The 25,765-nt window shown below is 30.4% G+C and overlaps 1 protein-coding gene, 1 long non-coding RNA gene and 1 other non-coding gene across 3 annotated transcripts; all 3 read left to right on the top strand.

Moving 5' to 3' along the window:
- The first annotated feature begins 8,816 nt into the window (after nucleotides 1-8,816).
- On the top strand, nucleotides 8,817-9,089 carry LOC107061019 (uncharacterized). Its single transcript, XR_001473708.1, has 2 exons — nucleotides 8,817-8,866; nucleotides 8,973-9,089. It is a non-coding gene; the product is annotated as an uncharacterized lncRNA (long non-coding RNA).
- A 1,199-nt stretch (nucleotides 9,090-10,288) lies between these two features.
- Nucleotides 10,289-10,359, top strand: TRNAG-GCC (transfer RNA glycine (anticodon GCC)). The gene has a single exon. It is a non-coding gene; the product is annotated as a tRNA-Gly (tRNA).
- Nucleotides 10,360-19,616: 9,257 nt separating this feature from the next.
- On the top strand, nucleotides 19,617-24,411 carry LOC102587390 (vicilin-like antimicrobial peptides 2-2). The gene is made up of 6 exons (XM_006349705.1): nucleotides 19,617-20,049; nucleotides 22,340-22,515; nucleotides 22,611-22,694; nucleotides 23,053-23,319; nucleotides 23,617-23,926; nucleotides 24,257-24,411. The coding sequence occupies exons 1-6, from the start codon at nucleotides 19,617-19,619 to the stop codon at nucleotides 24,409-24,411; spliced, it is 1,425 nt and encodes a 474-aa protein (XP_006349767.1).
- The last annotated feature ends 1,354 nt before the right edge of the window (nucleotides 24,412-25,765 follow it).

Consider the following 25,765-nt stretch of genomic DNA (forward strand, 5'->3'; position numbering starts at 1 on the left):
TATACTAGTGGTTCAGATATGAAATACATTATCAATTAAAGAAATACCGATGATCAATTCAAGGAGATTTATATATTAAATTTGATATTGATAAACTTTTGTTGATCAATAAAATTAAATTTATATAATTAGAAGGTATATAATTTAAATTTATAAAATTAACTTGATCGATAAATTAAATTTATTAAATTAAACTTTTGTTGATGTGTAGTTAAATTGTATAAATTACATACTAATAAGTGATCATTAACTAACGAAATACTTGAATGTAAAATGATCAGCTTGTTCGTAAACACATGGGGTAATGAAGCCATCTATACAGAATTTTCCAAATGGCTGAGGAACTATGCAAGTGTGCAATCACTAACTCTTTAATAATATATTCATGTTATACTAAATTATATTACTTGAAATAACAATCGCGTAGGTTTACGATGAATACTCAAGTGTCCAACATTTGCAATTAGTGAAAGAAGTAGACCTTGGACCTGAATCTAAAGTACTGACAATGAATAAGTATTGTGTCAATGGTTTTAAGTTTCAAACTGAAGAAGTATCTAGGAACAAGAAAACAAATAATAGCGGTGTCTACATACAAGGTGATGTTGATGGTACTGGTCAAACTATTGAATATTATGGTGTCATTCAAGAGATTATTGAAGTGAGGTATTCAGGTTGGCCTAATAAGAGATTGTATTGTTTCGGTGTGAGTGGTTTGACTCATCACATAGAGGGCACAAAGGTGGACCATCAACATAATATAATTGAAGTGAAGCACACCAGAAAATACAGAGTTATGATCCTTTTATTATTGCACAACATGCTAAACAAGTGTATTACGCTTCATATCCATTGCGTAGAGACAAAGTTGATTGGTGGGTTGTTATAAAAAGTAAGCCTAGTGGGAAGAATTGAAATTGACAATGTCTTAGATGTGGCGTATCAAAATAATGTTGCAATTGTTCAACAACAAGTTGATGTTGAATTGGAAACCACACTACAACATCCTCAACACATATTAGAAGAAGTATCTGATGATGAGATATTGAATGTTGAGGAAGAAATATCCGAGAATGAGAAAAATGAATCATTTGATGACGAAAAATGGGGACGATAATGAAAATAGAAACAACTAGAGGAGGAAGAATGGGAGAATGATGGAATTGAAACAAGCGAGGAGGAATAGTGTAGAATGAAAGCTAGCTAGTACATTATGTAAGTGTATTCTACTAATTTATTTAATTTATGATTTTTATATATATTATACATCTAAATTTGCATACAGATGTCATCAGGCGGTGACGGTGATAGACATCACGAGCATCTTGGAGTTAGCCAGACTAAACATGCTAAGAAGAAGAAGTCTAGGAGACCGATAGATCCTGAGGATATTGCAGGATCTATTTGTTCTGCGCCAGAGCGCATCAACCATGATACTCATTTATTTGCTGTTCCGTTTGGTACGGCGGATCCTCGGTAATATTATCCTAATTATCGTCGATCAATCGGTGCTTCATCTACTTCGCAAGCATTGCCTTCACGACGCTACGAGGACTTACCTTTACAGGCTATTCGTCGAGCACGACCCTTATCGGCAGGTACTCCATCTCCCACAGGTACATCTCCTCAGTTATCTGCCATGAGGCTTGGAAATTCTAGTAGCGAGCAGTCAGATGCTATGGCCGGTACGCCTCCATTGACTCAGCGTTTTGTGCATCCTGATGTATCACCCTCGTCTACAGCTGCACCTAGTGCTATACCACATGATACGATGTCTACTCTAGCTCTTGGCCAGAAGGACAGGCTTGGTAGAGTCATGATTGAGCCAGATGGATCGTCGTAAGTTTGTTTTGTTATCTATTTGTTAGTTTATTTTATTTATTTCTTATACTTTAATATATTATTCATGAACTAACATATTTATTATGTGTTTTGCAGGTGGCATCCTGCAAAGGATGCTGCCCGGGCTTTAAAAGAGTGTGTTAGAAGACTCTACACACAAGCTTATCACTCTTGGAGTGAGATTCCAAACAATATACGCCTGGCTATGTTTAATAACTTTAAGGTATATATTTTTTAGTTAAGTTTAGTATACTTACTTTTTTTTTACTATCGATTTAATTAACGTTATTCAAATTTTTTTCAGACTATGTGTACTTGGGAGTCGAGGTACAATTTGGTCATTGGGACCACATTTGAGAGGAAGGCATCCGCCAGACTGTCTAGCTAGCTAAAGAGCGTTCGGGATAGTGGTGAACGTCCCGGTTGGATGTTGCCTCACGTTTTTGATGAATTGGGTCAGTATTGAAACACAGACAAGTTTAAGGTCAATATCAGATCAAGCCAAAATGGCTAGAGATAGTCTTAAAAGTGGCTCGTTGCACACCGGAGGTGCAAAGATGGTTGGAACAATTGCACGAGAGATGGTAAGTTCTAATTCAAACTTTTAAATAAATAATTAGTTGATACATATATATCGTTATAAATTTTAGTTTTTATTTATAGGAAAAAGAATTGGGACTCACTCCCATTGAACCAGAGGTTTTCAAAAGGACTCATGTCAGGAAGAAAGAAAATGAGTCGGATACGAATGTGTGGGTGGAGGAAAGGGCCGAACGAACTTTTGTAAGTTATTTAATATGAATAATATATATCAATAGTGAATATATTTGTGATATGTATATATATTGATGTCAATATTTATATTTAATATGCAGAATAACTTTCATAAGTACGTCGCTAAGAATCTAGATAGTTCGGTTCAATTGACACCTGAACTGTCCACTCAGATTTGGAAAGAAAAAGTGGTAGGGGGGACACACAAGGGTAGATGTTATGGTCTAGGCTCTCGCAACGATGTTAGATGCCTTCAGTCAGGCTTAGAAGGTATTGGATCGTCACGTTAAGTTGAGGCACTTGACGGTGTTCAGATTGCTGCTATGTCGGATCAAATAACTAAACTTACAGCGGCACTAGCAGAGTCGAAGAGGAGAAGAGTAGCTAAACAAGAAAGCATGAGTGAGACCGTTCAGCAAATCAAAGAACAAGTGATGAACCTCGCTCGTCGACCTACTACTTCGGCTCCCGATGACACCGACGACGAGAGTGATGAGGATGATTATGTAGATCTCACTCCCTAGTTTAGATCTCTGGACATTTATGAACTTTTTAAAATTTTGAAACGAATTTTAAAAGACTTTATAAGTCTTTAATTTATGATTTAGATACTTTTGAATGTTATTTTAAGTTTGTTATTTTATGTTTTATTTAGATTGTTTATAATTGTGTGTTTGATTGAGCTGAATAGTGTAGAATTGAATTGAATTGAATTTGCAGGTGGGCAGCAGAAGCTGCGAGCTGCTACTGTCAAAAATATTGCAGAAAAAGCGACGGACAACGTGGTTTAGTCCGTCGCTTTTTTGAGTTTTAATTTTTTTTAAAAACCCAGAAAAGCGACGGACAGCGTGGTTTTTTACGTCGCTTTTTTAGGTTTTTTTAAAAAAATTCCATAAAAGCGACGGACAGCGTGGATTTTTCCGTCGCTTTTTTGGGTTTTTAAAAATAGAATTTCCAGAAAAGCGACGGACAGTGTCCTTTTATCCGTCGCTTTTCTGGGATTTTTCAAAAATAAATTTCCAGAAAAGCGATGGACTGCGTCGCCCTTTAGAAATTAAAAAAAATTAAAATTAAAATAAAGCGATGCAGTCCGTCGCTTTTTTTAAAAAATAGTAAAAAAGCGACTCAATCCGTCGCTAAAAGAGACGCAGTCCGTCTCTAAAAGCGACGCAGTCCGTCGCTTTTGGCCGTCGTTTTTTGACAATTTTTTAGTAGTGATATTACCTAAATGAGGTCTACAAATATGAGAGGGATAGACACGCACACTCTCTCTCTATATATATATATATGTGTGTGTATTATATAGGAAGGAGAACATTTTTCAAAAAGTATTTTTCATTTTGTTCAAATGAAGATGACATAGATAAACCAAACTTTTAACGAATAACATAAATGAGCTTTTTCTCAAAGTTTATTCGCATATTTAAGCCTTTTTCCCCTTTACTAAGAAGTAGACGTTATAGCACAGTAGCAAATTCATAAGGTTAATGCATCTTTAAGAATTTAAAAACAAAAAAATGGCATCCCTATTTTGTCTCTTCAAAACTTACATTTTGGCCATATTATAATGAGTTAACATTATAACAAAAGATGCAATAAGTAAAAAATAATAAATTGTCATTTTCTATTAATAATATCTTAATTAAGAAAGAGAAAATTTCTTCCAGAAATGCTAATTAATTAAATTTTGGTCAATGTTATGAGTGTTATTGTGCTTTTTCTTCATTCTTTCAGGTTAAGCCCTTTTTCTCTTCCCAGAATTTACTAGTATTAATCTCTTTTTTTTGTAATAAAAAAGAACAATTTTAATTCTACGTTTTTTGATAATATATAATAAAATGTTTTGTTGGTTCAATTTGTGTACAATTTTGTCAATCAGTCAGGTAAATGGTCTAACTAAGGGATGTCAGGTTACATTGGATCCAAATAAATGTGTGATTGCTAATTGTAGTTATGAATGTGCAAAGAAATACAATGGAAATGGATCATGCATTGGTAGTGAAACTGACCCATGTATCGGTTTTTCGATTACGTAAGAGTGTTCAACATTCAATATATATCATCTAAAAATAATATTTGATCTAGATATGCAATATGGTTACGTGGGTGAAGGAAACAATTTACCGTGCTTTAAACTATTCTAAAAATTGATGAATTCGTAAAAAAAACAATAATTATGATATATGTCATATCTAATTAGCAATAATTAATTAATTAAAAGATAAGAAGAAAATTCAAATGTAATAACGATGCGCAGAAAAGTATGGCACCAATTTAGGCCACTTTTTCAGTAGTAAAATGACATTCCATTCGTCGCAATATCTTTTTTGTTTGTGTTTTTCTTTTCTTATTTTCTTTTTGTCCTAATTTTAAGGAGGATTGTTTGTTATAAAAAGGGGTTAAAAATTCGTGATTTACGTTACTGACTTACTGTGAGTTCACAAATACTTTCTTTAAAAAAAAATTACTTATATTTTGACAGTGAGAATTCTTTCATTGTTCAATGTTAATTAAAAAAATTAAATACACAATAGCAACATGTATTTTTTTAAAAAGTGATATATATATATATATATATATAGAGAGAGAGAGAGAGAGAGAGAGAGAGAGAGAACATGCAAATCTGTTTAAGCTAAAAAAAAAATTAATTATAAATCATTAGATTTAAATTAGGTATTTTTAAAAATAGTTATCAATTAGATGTTTAAAAATAATATAAAATTGTCAAAATTTGAACTTTTAACTAAAAAGTTGACAAAATTAAAATAACTGTCAAATTTGAATTGTAAAAAAAAAAAACGGTAATACTTGAATTCAAATAATGAAAAAATGTGGAGTGATGTTGTGATGCAGTTAGAAAGATAGAAGACGTGGGTTGGCTATTGCCAGGATAATGGGACTCTATAAAATTTAAATAATTATAAAAAAGTTAAAAAACCATAAAAACGAACTTTAAAATATTAAATAACTACCAAAAACTGTAAAGAAAAATAACTATTAAAATGTGAATTTATTAAAATATTTGTAAATGTTTGAAAGTTAATTAATTATTACTCGATTTAACTAGTTTATCCTACAGCTACTATATGTTTTATCCTAGGCTGTCACTTAAATATGACTGTTGTAGTTAAATTTTTACATAAACTATCTTTGATTCAGTATATTTTTTAAAAAATAATAAAATGGGCTTGAGGATAAGTGTATTAGAGATTAAATTGAGAAAATTAATGGTTAAAATAAAATTTTGCTGAAAGAACAAAATATTTAAATTTATTTATACAAATTAATACATTGCATATATATAATTATAAAATTGTGTATATAATTTGTCAGTTTGATTTAACATCTTTTCTTTAGTTGGTTTTCATTAAAATCAAACCAAACCAATATTATTTATTTATACAAAATTAAAACAAACCCAAAATTAGTATTGATATATTCAATCAATTTGATTCGATTTTAAATATGGATCAATTTTTTTTTTATCAAATCACCTTTGCCATTTTCATCTATTAATTCGTACTCCCTATTGTTATAAAACAGAAGAAAATTATCATTTAATTCTTAGTGGATCAAAAATTAAGTCACAAATTGTATTAGGGTTCGCTGGAAAATTATACACCTCATAAAGGTGAATCTTGAACAAGTCGAATAAAATTAGTTAATTGTAAGAAACATATATTTTTCTTGTTAACGCATTTTGATTGAATGATAAAAGTGCAATAAAAAAAGTGTATATCATAAATTCAAACCTTATTACATAACTCAAAAATTCATTATATATATATTCTTTCAAACGTCAATTAAACTATGGAAAGTGTTAAATGGCCAGAAAATTAAAAAAATTATAATTTTTTTATTTATTTTAAAATAAACTGATCTTTTTTTCATTTTTTAGTTAAAATGTATTAAAGTTAAAAGGGTAAAAATATAAAATAACATAGATAAAATATCATTCTGACCAAATTTTCTAGCAAAAAAGATTTTTCCTTAAACTATTGTCACTTCATTTTTTTTTTATCACAAACCATTGACAAACTAGCATGTATACTTCATTAATCATAGTTTGGTAATAGCAGCATTGGAATTTCACTATTTCTCAACTCAAGCAAACTTTTGGCTGCATGAACATACCTAACTTCCATTAGCTTAGATCCCACCATGGGATACGAGTTTTGAAATTTAAAGATATTTATTAGCTTGAACAAACGTAAATTGAAAGTAACAATAAATGCACCGTCCAAATCAATCATGTCACATAAGGTCAAACTCTCCTATTGAGGATTCATAACTTTGATTGTATTTAATCTTTATATAAATGATGAGAAAAAAAATTTAGACACGAAAATGCTGAGCAAACCTTTTGAAGAATGACATTAGGAATATTTGTAGAATCGAGCAAATCAAGTTTGAGTGTTGATAATAATGATGAAATACACGAGTAAAACTCAAGCACATAAATATAAACTAGAAATATAGTTTCACTTGTGTAGTTCATCATTATTATCAACACTAAAAATTGATATGCCTCCTCCTACTATAGATTTTACAGGCATTCCTGACGGCTTTCTTCAAGAGGTTTTCTCAACATTTCCTATGTCTAAAATCTTTATCTCTTCATTTATGTAAAAGATTAAATAAAATCAAAGTTATGAGTCGTCAATCAAAGAGTTTGACCTTAAATAACATGATCGATTTGAATAATGCTTTCATTATTAATACTCTTAATTTAGGTTCGTTCAACCAAATAAATATCTGTAAATTCCAATCAAGACTAATGGAAGTTGATGTATACTCACGCAACCAATAGCTACTCATTGTTGATTAGTACACTGAATTTTATAGAATGAACCAAAGAACATGTATAATATATAGTCAAAAAGAAGAAAATATATGGACAAATTGAATAATTGTGAAAACTTCATTTTTTTTTCTCCTCGTTTTTTTTTTCTATAGGATATAGCTTATATGAGTGAAGTATTAGTATTTATATAGTACTATAAAAATATATAATTTAAGGGAACAAAATCTAGCATTTGCATGCTAATATTTAAACACATGCAATTATGTTTCCTTTAAGTTGTTTCCAACTATAATATAAAACTTTATGGGAACAAAATCTAGAGTATTAATGTTAATATACGTAAATATATTTATGTTCCCTTAAATTAATTACCAATTATGAAAAGATTAGGATACGATTCATGTATCCCAATACATGCTCAACTATTATGGAAAAATGATAATGGATTAAATGTTATTTAAGATCCTCCTTCCTATATTTTTTTAATTTTTTTATTTAACTTGTCAATCTTTTTATATATACTTATTCTCAATTATTCAAGAAAAATATTTTAAAATTATTTTCTCATTGATTATATGGAATGTATAAAAGAAGCTTATTTTGTTCCATCAAAACTTAAAAGGAAAATTAGCACCTTTAGTCTCTCAAATATCGATAAATGGTGATCCTTGTAATGTTGTCTAAATATATTTAATCTTTAATTAATGAATATATGCATTTTTGTTTCCTCTTAGTATGATTTTCACAAATTTAATGAATTATTAAGCGTTAAGCCGCTTATTATGTTAAATTTTAATGTTATTCCATATATAGAGATAGTATTTAGTTATAATTATTCTCCACTAAATTTTCAATTATACAGAGATTCTCTTACTCAACTATTATGGCAAAATAATATTTCAGTAAATGTCAAAGATTCTTATTATTTTCACCTCCTCATTGTGTTTAATAACTTTGATGTATCTTTTGTTATGTTGATTTCATTTTAATAGAACTCAGAATGACTTTTTTATTATAAAAAAATAGTTAAATTCTTTTATATTTGAGCAAAATTAAGTAACTTTTGTATTTAAAAAGATAATATAGTAACTTTGTTGTAGTAAAATAAAAGATAAGTGACAATATGTGATTTTTTTTTAAAATCCCCTAGATTTCCAACTTAATATGTCAATCTCTTTAAAGCTATTCCTTATTAGCTCTAGGAAAAAGACCAAAATATTTTCTCATAATACAGGAAATTAATAAGTTTATCTTTCCTTCCATCAAATCAAACAAAACTAATATATACTGGGGAAAAAATTATATAGTGATGTGTATATCAATGACTATAAATACACATCTTAGTTAATTAAAAGTCAAATACATTTAAACAAATACTAAAAAATCAAATCCACAACTAGCAACCCCAGATGGGTTGATGGTGAACTGGTTATCCTAGATGGAAAGGTTTAGAGATCTCCATTTAATGGCACTTTTTGTCTTTTGTTTTGCTGTCTCTTTATTCTCTCAATTTCATTTTCTCAACATATTTATTTCCTGTTGAATTGTGCAGTACATTAAAGGAGGGCCTGTTGTGGGTTTTGTCTACTGGGATCCTGAATATCATTTCTTAGTGTTCTTCCATCGACTTAGGCTGCAGGAGTGAACATCTCTGTAGATACAATCTGTGGCTGTTTGTTCCTGGTTCAGTTCTTTGCAGGTACGCTCTTTCACACTTGTACTTAGCAAATTACACGAATTGACATGCAAAAACTCAAGAAAAACAGCCAAAATCACCACCACCCCCCCCCCCCCCCCCCCACCTCCCACTCTATAATTACATATTTTAGTTAATTAAATGTCATGCACTAATAAAAAATATTACAACGATTAAAGTTTAATAATTGGGGTGTGCATCGGTCGGTTCGGTTTATCGATTTTCAATTTTTAAATATGCTAACCCAAAAACAAACCAATAAGATATTTTTTATCGGTTTTCGATTTATCGATTTATCGATTTTTTATCGTTATCGGTTCGATTTTCGATTTACCCAATAAGAAAATGTCCGTAAAATATTATATGACTTCTCACTTCTCTACATATTTTGATATAGTGAAACATGAAAGATAATGAGAAATTGCATCAATAAAAGAAAAATATAGTACGAAAGCTATAATTACATGTCACCGTCAAAACATAGTATGTAATTTATGATGTTAATCAAATTACAGACCTTTACAAACTTGTGAAAGCTACAACCTACAATTACAAACTAAAACTAATTAAAATCAAATAGTCTAACAAGACTAAAACTAAAAACTAAAATCAAATAACTATAATTGTGAATCCTTACTTTAGTCTTTAGGTTTTGAGTAAACAGTAAAGACTAGTAAAGTGGCCTAGTGTGAAGTGGGTATAGTACTAATAATTTGATATAGTTATAGTGTCTAGTTATATATTAAATTATTAATACTTAATATTTAGGAAAGGTAAAGTAGTAAAATATTACCGTCTTATTGGGTTATCGATTTATCCAATAACCCAACAGTAAAAACTGAAACCGAACCAATAACCCAATAGCTTTTTTTTATAAACCCATTAAAAATCCAATAACCCAATAACATTTTTTCGATTCGATTTATTGGTCGGTTCAGATTTTGCACACCCCTAAGGTGTGTGGGGGGGTGGGTAAAAATTCATCACTGATAATAAAATTTATTTTATTTTTAAATTGGGGATAGGGGAGGGATAAACGGAAAGGGGATTATAATGTGGAGAATCGAATGATGATAAATTGTTCACATTCGATATTTATATCTAATCAATAAATATCGTGTCAATAAATATGTGCCTATCTTTTACTTCTTGTTGGAGATAATAAACAACAAGCACCAGTGGTCTAGTGGTAGAATAGTACCCTGCCACGGTACAGACCCGGGTTCGATTCCCGGCTGGTGCATTTGAGAGTGCTGTGATGATTATTGTACAAATTTGTGAAGTAGGGTCTTCACTACCATCTGATAAGTGAGATGAAATCTTGTGCATCTGAGCTCTCTATTCCTTTTTAACTATTTTTTTCTAAGACTTATTAATCATTTCAAAATTAGTAGGCGTGCATGGATTATGACTTGATCCAATAGAGTTTAAACACCTCTTTATCTAAATGAAATGATGTTTGATAAAAGGATATAGATTCCTTTTTAACTATTTTTTTTCTAAGACTTATTAATCATTTCAAAATTAGTAGGCGTGGATTATGACTTGATCCAATAGAGTTTGAACACCTTTTTATCTAAATGAAATGATGTTTGATGAAAGGATATAGATATCTTTTTAACTATGTTTTTCTAAGACTTATTAATCATTTCAAAATTAGTAGGTGTGGATTATGACTTGATCCAATAGAGTTTGAACACCTTTTTATCTAAATGAAATGATATTTGATGAAAGGATATTTGATGAAAGGATATAGATTCTATACTATGATGTGGGTTGAAAGGAGAGTTGCTATGTGAAATTGGTTGTTCATGTGTTTATGTTGGAAGCATACTAAAAGAGAATTGAAAAGGCCTTTAAAAAGGGCGATTGGGTGTTGTAGCTAATTTATAGATAAGAGGTTACACGTTTAGATAGAAGTGTAGGAACAAATTTCGAAGATTATAAAAGATATTAGGAATAAAATCATAAAGAGGTTAGTTAAGTCAAAAGTACTTATAAGATGTAAAATTATCTGTTAGGGGGAACCAACTTTTGATTTTTGCTTCATTTTGGATTTTGATATTTCCTCTGACAATAAATGGGCAAGTTCAAAGCAAAGTCTTTTTTGCATAATAATCTTCTCACTTCACAATTCTCCATAAAAATACTCCTTCTGTTTCAATTTGTTTCTTACTTTTTCCTTTTGATCCGTTTCAAATTGAATATCTTTTTCGTTTTTTGACAACTCTTTAATTCTAAGTTTCCACGTAACATGTTTAATACACAAGATTAAAAAATATTTTAGTACATTCTATATATTTTTAGTAGAAGAGTAAATACATAGGGATTTTCCAATATGTTTAATGAACAAAACCTACCATCTTATGTTAATTATGTTTCTTGTACATCAGCATAAAATTTATCTACAAGTTTTGTAAACCAACTGTACTCCCTCCTCCTACTTTCAGCAGCGTGCTGTTGAATGTGGTTTTCAAATGCTTTCTCCCATCTGGTTGACTCCAGAAAACCTTAAAATTGTAAAACATAATGACACGTACTGAAAAGAAAAGTAAAACACAACGATGCGTAGGCTTTCTCTTTTGTGAGGTGAGTAGAGTTGTCAAGATGGGTTGGCCAACACAACCCAATTATCCTAACGGGCTAGAGAGTTAAATGGGTTAGGACGGATTAACCTTTTTAGTTAAAGTGCCTACAAAATAGCAGTCCAATCCAGCCTTAAGCGGGCCATGAGTTAGTACGGATTGCCCCTTCAACCAAAAAATGAACAACATTGGTGTCTTAGAAAGATTATCTAAGAGTAACGAACATTTATGTTTGATGAACACGACATCAATACACACAAAAATTCATTTATGAATTACACACTTCAATGAATACTTAGAAAAATACATAATAGCCAAGATACAACATCGTAAGATTCATCCGAGCAAAACATGATCACTTTTTTTATAAACAAGACAACAAAGGAGAAATGGAAAATTAGGCATAAAAACAAAGGTAGACTTGATTTTAGTGGGCTAATGGCCCTAAAATGTAAAAGATCTGCAAAGGAGTTACATTTGATTTTAAATTTTTTTAATATTTATTGACAAAATCTTTACAAATAAAACACTACTAAAATATATATCATAAATATATTTTAGCATTCATAGCCCACGGGCTAGCCTCTAAGGCTCGCGGGTTGGGCCTACGAGGCTAGCGGACCAAATGAGGCTGAGCTAAAAAGCCTCATTTCTAAATGAGCAAAAAAAAATTAGGCCCAAACCCTACTTAATTCAAGGATTGGGTTGAGCTGACTTAACGGGCCAAACCCATTTTAACAGGTCTAAAGGTGAGGTTACTTCAACAATTTTAATTTGTAAGGCATCACTTTATAATGGTCATTACCGTAAGTTAATTAGCAACTTAAAATATTTAAAAGACATATAAAAATTTTAATTGACTTTTGAAATTCTATTAATGCCATATGAATTGAGAAAGAAGAAGTAGCACATATTATTTGAAAATAATGTTAAAAAAAGCTATAAATTATAATTCTTAACAACTTGAAATTAATATTTGAAAGGCATATACAAATTTAGTTGACTCGTAAAGTTCTTTTTGTGCCACATAATTTAAGATATAGAGAGTAATATAATGATGTAAAAAATACTATAAATCGTAATAATTAATAACTTGAAACATTGACAGACATTTAAAAATTAATTGGCTCTTGAAATTCTATTTGTGCAACGTGAATTGAGAAATTCTATAGTATTATTTAAAAATTAGGTAAAAATTACTATAAATCACAAACTTAAAATATTTAAAAATCATATAAAAATCTGAATGACCATAATAACTAATAATTTGAATACTTAGAAAATATTTAAAACCTTTGATTGACTCTCAAAATTCTATCAATACCACATGAATTGGTACAAGAAAAATAACATATTTTAATTAGAAATTACGTAAAAAAAATTTATAAATTATAATAATTAATAATATAAAATATATTAAAATTATATTAAAAAATTATTGACATATTTCCTATCTATATCACATAAATTAAAACAAAATAAGTAGCATACATTGGATACAAACTACACAGGGAGTCCTATATCTAGTTCAAGAGAGGCTAGAGTTTCTCACTCTACTCATACGTGGTCATGGCTGTTTTATTTAAAAAACTAAAAAAACTGGTTTTAAAAGTCGCCACTTAATTTTTAAAGTAAACTTAAGAAAACTATTTTTTCCAAAAGACAAACAATAATCTAATGAAAATATTAATAGGGGGTTCGGTGTTCATATTAGCATTTCGGGAAGGGTTTGAAAGCATTCGAAATGTCCGCTAACACGCGATTATTCGGTAATTAACTGTAGGCTAATTATTTTAATAAAATAAGCGTACTTGAGAAAAATTGAAGAAATGAACAACATAAGACTTAAAACTATTTTCTTTAGGGGGAAATATGATGATTTTACTAAGTAAAATTTCGAAGTAATTTAAGTAAAAAGGTAAACACATAACCATTTTTTTTGGGAAAATATAAATAGTTAATTCAAAATGACTATCTTTAGGGAATTGGATTAGGCAAACTTTAAAATTAACTAACAAATAAAATAATAACAATTAAATAATTAGGGAAGAAAGGCTCGGGCCCAAGTCCGGTTCTGTTCGCCTGGGTCAGTACTTGGGCCTAATCCTGTTTTTTGGGCCTTTGACCCAATACTTGATACCTGTCCTAAACTATCATAAGAAAACTGATTTTTTCTTTGTAAGACCCAATTTACACCTGTCCTAAACTCTAACAATATGATAACAATTAAAATGACAAGGGCTTAGGCCCAAAATAACAAATACAACTTAAAATAAAGAGATGGGCTTTTGAGCCCCATTCTGCCTCAATACACAACATATACACTTAGTGTATATTAATGTATATTCTTGGTATATCAACTCCAAATCCTGTACATCAATCTTTCGGGGATCTGCTCTTCGATTTTAATGGCTGACTGACTCGATAATGGTGAAACTTGAGCCCTAATGGCTCTCTCGAAATGCAAGGGAAAGGTGGTAGGAGTTCATAGTGAACTCGGACAGATGCCACATGCAAACAAAAATGAGAAGATAAGGATAAATAAGCAATAACAAAACTATAATACATTTAAAACAAATTATAGCAGCCCCTAAACTAAAATATAGAAAATAACTCTATCGAATTGAAATGACAATAGATCTAGATAAAAAGATACCAACTCCGAAGACAATGAAGACCCATCATACTAAAGATAAAGTAACGATTACTTAAATTACTATTTTAACATCTAAAATCCACATCAAACAAATCCTAACAAACTTATTTAATGAGCAGATACGCCAATAAAGGATGATAACCACTAAAGTCGGATACTCAAATTTAGGTACTAAACATGACTATATAACGCAATGAGGCTACAGATGGATTAATATATAGGAATTATGGTTAGCCACTTAAAGGATGTGCATTTACAACCTCACTTGGAAAAGAGAAAATTAAACAAGAAAGAGGTGACCTTAGCACAACTTTAACAACCTATCAGTTCATACTAAAGAAAATGTATACATAGATGCCAAGACATCTAATCACTATAAGGAAAATCTGGACTAAACATAAACTAAGAAAAATAAATAAATTAAGATCAACAAAAGAGGGGCACATCTACATATGAGAAGCTAGTTAAGCCAATAAGACAACAAATCAAACATTCAAGCAATTGCCAGCTCACTTTACTCAAACAACAATTATGTGAGAACTACATATTTGACACACTCACGCTTTCCAGATTTTAAATATGAAGAAATATGCGAGGAAATAGTGTTCCAAACGAATGACAAGAAAATATAACAAGACTTCATTAATGATCATTGAATGAGCTTAAAACAAGAAGAAACATGGGTCAAAACGAGCACACAACAGCTCAATCGAATTTTAATTTGCTACTGTCTCCAACAAACTATGAACAACTCCAACATACCACCTCAATATCAACCAATTTTCCAAATTCTGCCTTATTTTTTTTTTTTAAAAAAAAAACAACACTGACAGTAATAAAAGCAAATAGAATTTTCAAAATTTAAGGAACAAGGAAAACAAGAGAATAGAGATTCAGCAGTATTCAAACAAACATACAAGCAGGAAGATAACCAAGCAAACTCAAATCAAGAATCAAGGAAACCACAACTCTAGATACGAAACAATAAAAACCTTAATCGAGTCATTCAAGAACAAGATATATAACATATTAAAACCACCTATCTGCAGCTACAAATAGCAGTGACGCAACGATACAGTAGTGAGGCACATCAGAAATAGAAGAAGACGGAAAGAAAATTATGGCAGAAAATGTTACCTTTTTTCAGGCAGCGAACTGAGAAGAACCGAGTTGAGACGAGTTGTATTACCACCACACGAGAGTTTCCAGAGTTCCAACAAATTCCGACAAACAACGAACGGGAAGAAAAGAGAACTTATTCGTTTAGCTTCTATATCCCCATGTATTTTTGTATGTAAATTATGTATCTTCTATGTAATATGTAAATTTTCTATTCCTCCAAAAAAAAAAATCCCCCTTAAACAACTTGAAAGGGAGGGTTTTATAGGAGAGATTAAGGCTGAAAAAAAGGGGAAAATCGGGAGGGATTTTATTGTGATTTGAAATTCGAAATTTCCATTCTCCCTTTTGAGCTGTCAATAGTACCAATTCTCAACGGAATTCAAAGGAGGAACGTTGATTTCGTGACAAGGACGATCGAAGCAAGGAGGAGGAGACATTTGGATGATCACGCGCGAGGTCGCTGGGCTTCGGGTTCGCTGGAATTCGTTGGGCTGTTGGAATGGGTTTCAATTTTTTGGATTTTTCTAGGTTCGCTGGTCGAGCTTTCGCGTGAAAAAAGAAGAAGAAACAATGAGGTCGTTGGTATTGCTGGAATTTGGGCTGCTAATCGGTTGGGTATTGGTGTTTTGTGTGTGTTATTGTATTGTTGGATATTAAAGAATTGGGCTTGGGTTTTGTATGTATTGGGTTTTCTTAGTTTGAGAAGTGGGCTGTTGGAAAGGAATTGGCCCAAATTTGGCCTAAAGAGGGTCCAAGAAGTGGGAAAGAGATGGTTGGATTTGAATTAGGCAAATGACCAATTAGATTGCAAACTTAATCAATTTCAGTTTAAAACTTAGCCAATTTGAATTTAATTGGTGAAATCGGCTAAAATTAAATGAGATGAATTAATATAATTAACTAACGAGCTTCTTAATTTTAACAATATGAAATAATTAATTTTATTATAAAATAGTTAATTTAAAATTATAACCATAATTTAAGCTAAATTAAATTAATAAAATATTCCACTAAAACGTAAAATCTTTTGAGATGATTTTCAAATAATCATAAAATATACTAATTATATACATAATTATGTAAAACATATATATTACTTAAAAATCATAGAAATAAAAAAAAAAGTAAATAAAAGTAACTTGAAAAAATATTTTGAACTTTATAAAAACTAATTATTTCAAATCGTTTGAAATTTAAGAAGCTTGATTATTAATCTATATTATGAAGGTCCAAAATTGGGTGTCAACAATGGCTTTGTCTACACATGAAAAGTCTGAAAAAACATGTCTCCTTGTACGAACAAGTTTTAAGAATATTTACTTTTTATACAATTAAGGTCAAAAATACATCTAAATTATTTAATTTTTTGAATTTCATATTTGAATTACTACTCAATAGTTTAGTGCAATATGTTGGATATTTTATAATATATAGTCTTAAATTGAATAGACACATTTGTTCGTGAAAGAACATAACTGCTAATAAAACTCATTTGTTCATGAAAGACCACGACTCTTATGAAAAGTCATATGTTCATGAAAGAACATGAGTTTTATGAAGAGTCATCTCTTAAGTCCTATAAAATATAAAGACTCTCTAGAAGTAGCCGAAGAAAAATCTGCATGTATAAACAAAAGACTTTATTGTATCTTTGAAGAGAATTATTTTTATTTACCCTAATATGTATATTGGCCAATATCTCTTTAAAGAAAGTGATTACACGCCTCAAAGTCATCTTTTTCTTTTATATTTCGTACTATTATTTTTCTAACTATTTTAAAGAAATATTGGGTTTGAAGAAGATAAACGAGACGAAATCTTTGAATTCTTGAGGATGTGAGGCAATAAGAAAAAAAATATTTGAGTGATCTAAAGTAGGATTCTAATGCACCAAGTCATATGCAAAAGTGAATCAACAATGGATCGCGAAGGAAATGATATATATTGGGTTCTGCTTTCTTAACTTCTCTTATTATTTATCCTTTGAAATTTTGAGAAATGATTTTTCATAATGTTAGAATAAATAATTCACTTGTAATGATCTTGAAATGTATTTTAAATAAGTTTTGAAATAAGACATTTGATATACTTATTATAAATTTGTTATTTGAGCCAAAGAAAATCATTACAATATAATTGTGTTGCATAAAGATCATGTGAATTTTAATTTCATGTTATGGGATGATATATATGAATTCCTTTATTTTGATGGATAATATATATACTTGTAAGTTATTAGAATAATTTGATATGAAGAGAAATGATCATTTTTGTTAGATCATTTTGCGTTCTTTAAAGGTTGAATAGTTTGTATTCTTATTGAATGCAAATGTATTATAGTATTGGAACGCAATAAACTTGACAAAAAATGATTTATTGATGTTAATTGACGAGTTACAAAAGGATGTTTGAAGCATTTAAAGTGTGGGGTGATTGGATTATAATTAATAATTAATAATATTTGAAGAAGTTTAATATATAAATTATTTCTTCATTACCTACAAGATATATCTTTGATGTATTTGATATGGTGGCTATATTTATAACTTGACAATTTTAGCAATAGCTAGTTGATTACACTACTAATGTGACAATAAGGCTATAAGCTTTGATAGAAATATTGTGTAATTTCGTGAAGTAGTACCATTTGAAATGCTACGACTTTTCATGAAAAAAAGAGTATTTGTTGTAAGATAACTTTTTGTATAGACATGATCATTGATACATATATGAATTGGTGTGTTGATCTATAAATAGTAAATCTTCTAATGATAATGATAAAATTCATTTAAGTTGGATTTGTAACAAGTATGAAGGTACCATAAATTTTGCACCAAAATAGGCTTGAATTACATAGTGGAATAAGAATATACTTAGCGTATAAATGCTTGAAAAGAAATGAAATGAAATGAAATGGTTACAAAATATGATTTTGAAATGTTGTGGTCGCAACTGATGTAACCATTCTAAGCTATTCAAATACTGATGATAATTGATATCTATGATATGCCTAAGTAAAAGATTTGTTTATAATTTATATTAATCTTGTAAAATTTATTTTTAAAAGATGTAGGTAATATAATAAATGTGTGAATGATTAAGGCTAAAATCCTTAAACTAAACACAAGTGATGGGAACTCAACTTTGAGTTAGTATACACTCTAATAATACAGGTTCAACGGGTAATATATAAGAAGCTACTTTGTGTTGCTAAAACACGAGTCTTCTTTTTAGAGCCTTGATTCAAGTGTACTGCATGTTGTTACGTGAAAAGTTAAGGAGTTGTCATATGCTTGAAATAACAGGGGCATAGTAACAAACTCCATAGTGTAGACTGTTACATGAAAGTTAAATTAATTCTTAATGAAATTAGTAAATGTCTACAATAACAGGGACATAGAAGCAAATTAATTTCACCTATATGTATATTGAAGTGGTATCGCTTCAAGAAAGATCTAAAGGGTTGGTCTTGTAAATATCATGAAATCAAGATGAGCACATGACAATATATAAACGTGCTAAAATAAATACTGAGGTTTCTAAGCTATAAATAATATTATGTATGTGATATTTTCGATTTTGATACAAAAAATTATAGTTCATATCTTTTAAGATACCAATTATTTCATCAGAACTTTAAAGTCCTTGCATTAATAGAAAGTTCAAAATCATTATTATAAGATACTCTCTCATATGCATATGATATTTTGAGAAATATTACATGTTAAAATAAAAAAATATTCCACCCATATAAACTTAAAGAGACAATATATTATTGATAGATGTGGTTACTTTTTTCTTAACTAAAATTTTTAAATTTAGGTATAAATTTTTTTAAATAGAAAGTATTTTTTCCTTTAAATAAAATTATATACGATAGAAATTTAAAATAGTCATATATCAATATATTGGACATCAAATGAAAAAAAATAGGCAATATTTGTTCTCCTCCTTTCTCACTTGTTGCGTTACGCGGCAATAAATCACATCTTCTATTACCACGTAAGTTGTACCCAATTTGACACCCGTCTTCATGCATGTCTTTCTATCAAAATTTTCATCTCTATCTTCTTCAAACATTACACTAGATATAATAATCCCTATTCATATTACATAGAAAAAAAATATTACAAAAAAATGATGTTAAGATCAAAAGTATTACCTTTTTTATTTTGCTTAGTGGTTGTAGCTTTTGGTACCAAAGAATCGGACCTAAAACAATGTAAGCATCAATGCAAGGTGTTACAACAAATAGAAGAATATCAAAGGGAAAAATGTTATGAAATATGTGAGAAATTGTATCATGGTGAGAAACAGGAAAAAGAAGAAATTAATTTCTATGAAGGAAGAGAAGAGGGGAAAAATAATCCTTATGTATTTAACGAAGAGCATTTTATTACGGGAATTAAGACTGAACATGGTCGAATTCGTGTTCTTCCTAAGTTTAGTGAGAGGTCTAAGTTGCTTAAAGGGATTGAGAATTATCGTTTTGCAATTCTTGAAGCAAATCCAAAGACCTTTGTTGTTCCTAACCATTGGGATGCTGATGCTGTCTTGTTTGTTGCTCAAGGTATAATATAATTCTTTAATTTGTGTCTATTTTTAGACTATACAATTGTTTAAAATTATGTCTATAACTACTTAAAATATTATGTTGATTGGTAAATTTTTAACACCAAGTAATTATCATTTCGATTTAGTCGGACATTTCTTATGTTGGGTACCATCTAGAGGTAGAGGCTCTGTGTTTGTTCATTTAAATGTTAGGGTAAATATACTAATTAGATTCTTAATAAATTATTTGAGTTTGATCAAATAAACTTGTTCCCTTCCTTTCATTGATGATCTTACTAAACAATAATTATTAGTTGTTTCATATTAATTGTCTACCTTACTAAAAATATGTTTGGATTGGCTTAAAAGTCATTTTTAGCTTTTGAAAGTGTTTGATAAAGTTAAAAATAATTTAAAATGACTTTAGAAAAGCTAAAAATTAAAAATAGGTCTATTTTTTTTTATTTTTTGACTTAAAAAGTCATTTAAGTTGATTTTTTATTTTTTACCTTTTAAGGTACTTTTTTTTAAGTCAATCTAAAAGTATTAATTGAATTCATAATATGATAGATATGATCATTTTATTAAAAGGTAATTGTTCCATATTAATTAGCTGTCTATCTTATTAAAGCATTAATTAAACTTTTCTTATATTATCCTTGCAATTAAAAAGTGTTCATATTTGTTTTTAAAAAGTTTTGAAAGGGGAATTAGTGGAATTAGTTTTTTGCTTATGATTTTTTAATATTTAATAAAAAGAAAAATAATCAACTAATATGAAACGGAGGGATCTAACAGGGATAGATGGTACATATATTAAGTGGAGTCGGAGTTTTGACCAAACAAACTTAATTATAATTGGTACATTAATAATTTAATTTTAAATATTTTATTTTATTTTATTAGAAAAAATTCGAACAATGATATTAGAATAGACTTGTCGCTCGTTGAATTAACTTATTATTTAGGTGTTCATATGACTTTCAGTTTTGGACCTTTTTGGAAAGGTTATAAAATGTTGCAAGTATCCACTTTTAAAAGTTTTAAAATAAGTCATATAAGTCAGAAGTCACAAAGAATATACTTAAAGTTTTAACTTATAAGTTACTTTTTATAAGCTCATTCAAATAAGTCGAATATACGATATGTCTCGACTCCAAAGTCAATCCTTTGACCACTGAGGAAACAAAGTTTTAAAATAAGTCAAAAGTCAAAAATAGGATTACATCTACTTATGATTTTTATTTTTGACTTATAAGTTACTTTTTATAAGCTCATTCAAATAAGTCGAATATACGATATGTCTCGACTCCAAAGTCAATCCTTTGACCACTGAGGAAACAAAGTTTTAAAATAAGTCAAAAGTCAAAAATAGGATTACATCTACTTATGATTTTTATTTTTGACTTATAAGTTACTTTTTATAAGCTCATTCAAATAAGTCGAATATACGATATGTCTCGACTCCAAAGTCAATCCTTTGACCACTGAGGAAACAAAGTTTTAAAATAAGTCAAAAGTCAAAAATAGGATTACATCTACTTATGATTTTTATTTTTAACTTATAAGTTACTTTTTATAAGCTCATTCAAACAAGTCGAATATACTATATGTCTTGACTCCAAAGTCAATCCTCTGACCACTGAGGAAGCAAAGTTTTGACTTAAATTTTTAACTTATAAGTTACTTTTTATAAGCTCATTCAAATAAGTCGAATATACGATATGTCTCGACTCCAAAGTCAATCCTTTGACCACTGAGGAAACAAAGTTTTAAAATAAGTCAAAAGTCAAAAATAGGATTACATCTACTTATGATTTTTATTTTTGACTTATAAGTTACTTTTTATAAGCTCATTTAAACCGATCGAATATACTATTTGGCTATGACTCTTAACCCTCTGACCACAGAGGAAGAAACTCTGCTCCGTAGGGATGAAGTAAGAATTTGAAATTTAATGGGTTAAAAATTTTGAGCTATACATATTTAGTGAATTTTTCCTGCAAATTTGGAGTTCGTGTTGGACCTCTAGAGTTTGAACAGAACTCGGAGTTCAAACTCTGGGTTCGCCCTACATATAGTGGGGTAACTTTTTTCCTTCACAATAATAAGAACTAATTGGAATAAAAGCAATTTTTTTGTTTTATTACATGATCGAACAGGGCTAGAATAGGAAGGATTTGCACTACGCTATGATTTTGAATTAGAAATAATATGAATTCCAAATATGATTTGTTTTAAACCACATGAATTACTAAGTCTTTCATCCATTATTAGATTATATATAAATTAGTAACATTGTGCAGGGAGAGGAACGTTGAGCTTGGTTCGTAAGGGGAAGAGGAATAGCTTCAATATTGGACGTGGGGATGTTATCAAGGTTTGTGCTGGAACAACTGCTTACTTGATCAACAGGGACGATAATGAAAAACTTCTCATAGCCAAGCTTCTCCGCCCCGTCTCCACTCCCGGACAATTTGAGGTACCCAACTCTCCAAATTATTGAGTGCTTAAGATGAAGTATTCAATTCTTCCACTAGACACCGTGAATAATGTCTATTCGTTTGATGCATGCAGCACTTCTTTGGGCCAGGAGGACGAGAAAATCCACAATCTTTTTATAGCGCCTTTAGCTCGGACATACTTGAAGCCGCACTCAATGTGAGCTAATTTTTCATTCAGATATATACGTACTCCCCTCATTCCGATTAATGTACTATCATTTTTCACACTTCGGGAGTCGATTTGAAGCTAGGAGAGTCTAATTTAAATTGGATTGAATTAATTTAATATTTTAAAATTTAAATTTAAATATTTAATAACTATATGAAAAGTACTATAAGTGATACGATGGATGAAGACATACATTTGAAGATATCGAAAAATGGAAAGTAGTGTAGACATCAATTACAACATAATGAGTAGTTTGATTTAGGAATATACGTTCAAATCGGTATTATTTTGGTATGTTTCGACTATTTGTATTTGTTAATTATTGGATAATATTTTGTTGAAACAGACTAGGAAGGATAGATTGCAGAGGCTGTTCGGGCAGCCAAGGGAAGGTGTGATAATAAGAGCTTCAGAAGAGCAAATCAGGGTAATGAGCCAGCACGAAGAAGGCGGAATTTGGCCTTTTGGAGGAGAATCAAAGGGCTCCGTCAATATTTATAAGCAACGGCCATTGCAATCCAACCAGTACGGACAATTCTATCAAGTAGATGATAGCACCTACAAGCAACTGGAGGACCTTGATATTTCCCTCAATTTCGCCAACATCACCGAGGTGAGCAAATTATACCAAATATAACACGTGTTTTACTAGTTCTGTTCAATTTTATACAAGTTTAAGTGTCTATTTATGCACACTCAAAATTTGAGAATATAGTACCGATTATGATTAAATATATATTACCACTTTTACACTATCAAAGTTATTTGTTGTATTTTTAGGTTTTACTTATTTTGATTCTCTTTTTGATAGTTACTTCCCGGAGATTAATTTTTTCCATATATATAGTTGATTACTACTCGGCATGCAAGCTGACAATTCTTCCTCTGCTTGTTCAATTTGTATACATAGGGTGGCATGTTAGGTCCAATTTACAGCTCAAGGGCAACAAAGATAGCAGTAGTGGTGGAGGGTGAAGGTTACTTTGAGATGGCATGCCCTCACTTGGCGTCCGAGTCCGAGTCGGGTAAACGCCAAGGAAGCAAAGAAACGGAAACGAGAATTGGACGTTACCAAAAGGTGAGTTCAAAGTTGAGGCGTGGGATGGTGCTGGTCATCCCTGCTGGCCATCCGTTCGTCGCTGTAGCTTCCACCAATCAGAATTTGCAAATCGTTGGCTTCAACGTCAATGCCCGCAACAACGAAATTGTCCCTCTTGCAGGTGATTTTATGCATAAGAATTTAACTCGGTGGGTTTCGGTTACAAACATATTATATTTGATTAACTTGCGCGGTAACAAGTAATTTTAGATAACTCACTATTTATATTCACTGTAATTGATCTTACCATCAGGTTGATTTTCACACACAAGGTAAGGTAACACATTGAGTAAAGTATCATTATAAATATGTTAAATGATATAATTGACCAAATATATATGTAATGATACTCCCTTCATATCAATACATATTTGTTTCTGATTTTAATTTGACACAGAGTCCATTTCTTATGAGTTGAGTCAAAATTATTCATCTCATTTGTATTTGTTAGGGAGGAACAATGTGATGAGTCAACTGGAGAGGGAAGCACTGGAGTTGGGTTTCGGGCTACCAGCAAGAGAGGTGGAGCAAATATTCCAGAGCCAACAGGAGGAGTTCTTCTTCCAGGGACCTGGTGGTCGACAGAGTGGCCGAGCCGCTGCATGAATGGCGGGCTGTGGCTGATTCGACTCCAATGCGGGTTTATGTTGGCTACAAGAGATGGTGACAACAATGTTGTAGTTTTTGCACTAGTAATGTTGCTACTACTTCCTATCATGTAAATGGTTAATAAGTGAGTGATTATAAATAAGTAGTAGTGGCTTAGTTGTGTGCTGCTAATAAGACTACCAACTTTAGTTGGGTTATGGCATATGAGGAAATGTAAATTATGGAGACAACTGCCAACAAGAATGAATAAAAGCGGTTTTGGTGGTTAGTTATCTGAACTTTCATTTTATTCTGTTAGACTATAAGTGTTCGATTTTCATTATTGTAATTCAAATTTTTATTTTTATTTTTGCAGAAATCTCACATTTTAGTTTACTTATTATCATTATTTTCTATAAGTTTTACAAATCTTCAAAATCTCTTATTTTCGCGTATCAAATTAGTATATCTCGCGCATCACATAATGTAGCATGTATAAAATGTACATCAGATTAGTATATCTCGCGCATCAGATTAGTGTATCTCGTGCATTAGATAGTGTATCATGTATAAAATGTACATCAGATTAGTGTATCCTCTATAAAATGTAATGTATCTTACTTAATGATTAATGTATCTCGCACATCAGATTAATGTATCAGCGCTTATATTATTGTATGTGTTTTGAGGGATTTCTGTAATTATAAATTTTTAAGGGATAGATTGTAATTTTGCCTTAAAAGTATGTGATTTCTACAATTTGCCAAAAAAATAAAGTAGAGGTGCATGCAAGCGATCCACTTAACATTTAGTCATGTGGGCTTTGGTCTATGGCATGAAGGAGTCCAATTTTGTGACGTCCAAGTCTAGATACCCAATTGAATTGTGTTTAAAAGCCCACAATAATCCATGTCGAAAGCCCAAAAAGAGAGAGTTGCTGAAAAGGTGTTTGAACCAATTGGCCAACTATGGTAACTTGTTTTCAGGCAACAAACTCTTCACTAATTTAATGAGTGGTGGTAAATAATAATATGTGGCAGGCCAAAACTTAGAAGTTGAGAAAGGGGGTGGAGCTTGAAGAGTGAAACGATATGAACTTTCCGACCATGTGGAATGAATTTTTATTTAGATAATTTTACATAAATTTCATAGTGTTAAGAGGCTAATTACACCGTATCTCTATTTTAAATTTTTTTATAAAAATTGCTTAAAATTTAAGGATTTTTGATATATTACTCAACGTTCCGATACAACGCATCTTGACTTCAGATACATCACTCAACGTTCTGATACAACGCATCTTGACTTCAGATACATCACTCAACGTTCTGATACAACGCATCTTGACTTCAGATACATCACTCAACGTTCT

The sequence above is a fragment of the Solanum tuberosum genome, unplaced genomic scaffold (assembly GCF_000226075.1).
Source record: "Solanum tuberosum cultivar DM 1-3 516 R44 unplaced genomic scaffold, SolTub_3.0 scf00110, whole genome shotgun sequence".
NCBI lineage: Eukaryota > Viridiplantae > Streptophyta > Magnoliopsida > Solanales > Solanaceae > Solanum > Solanum tuberosum.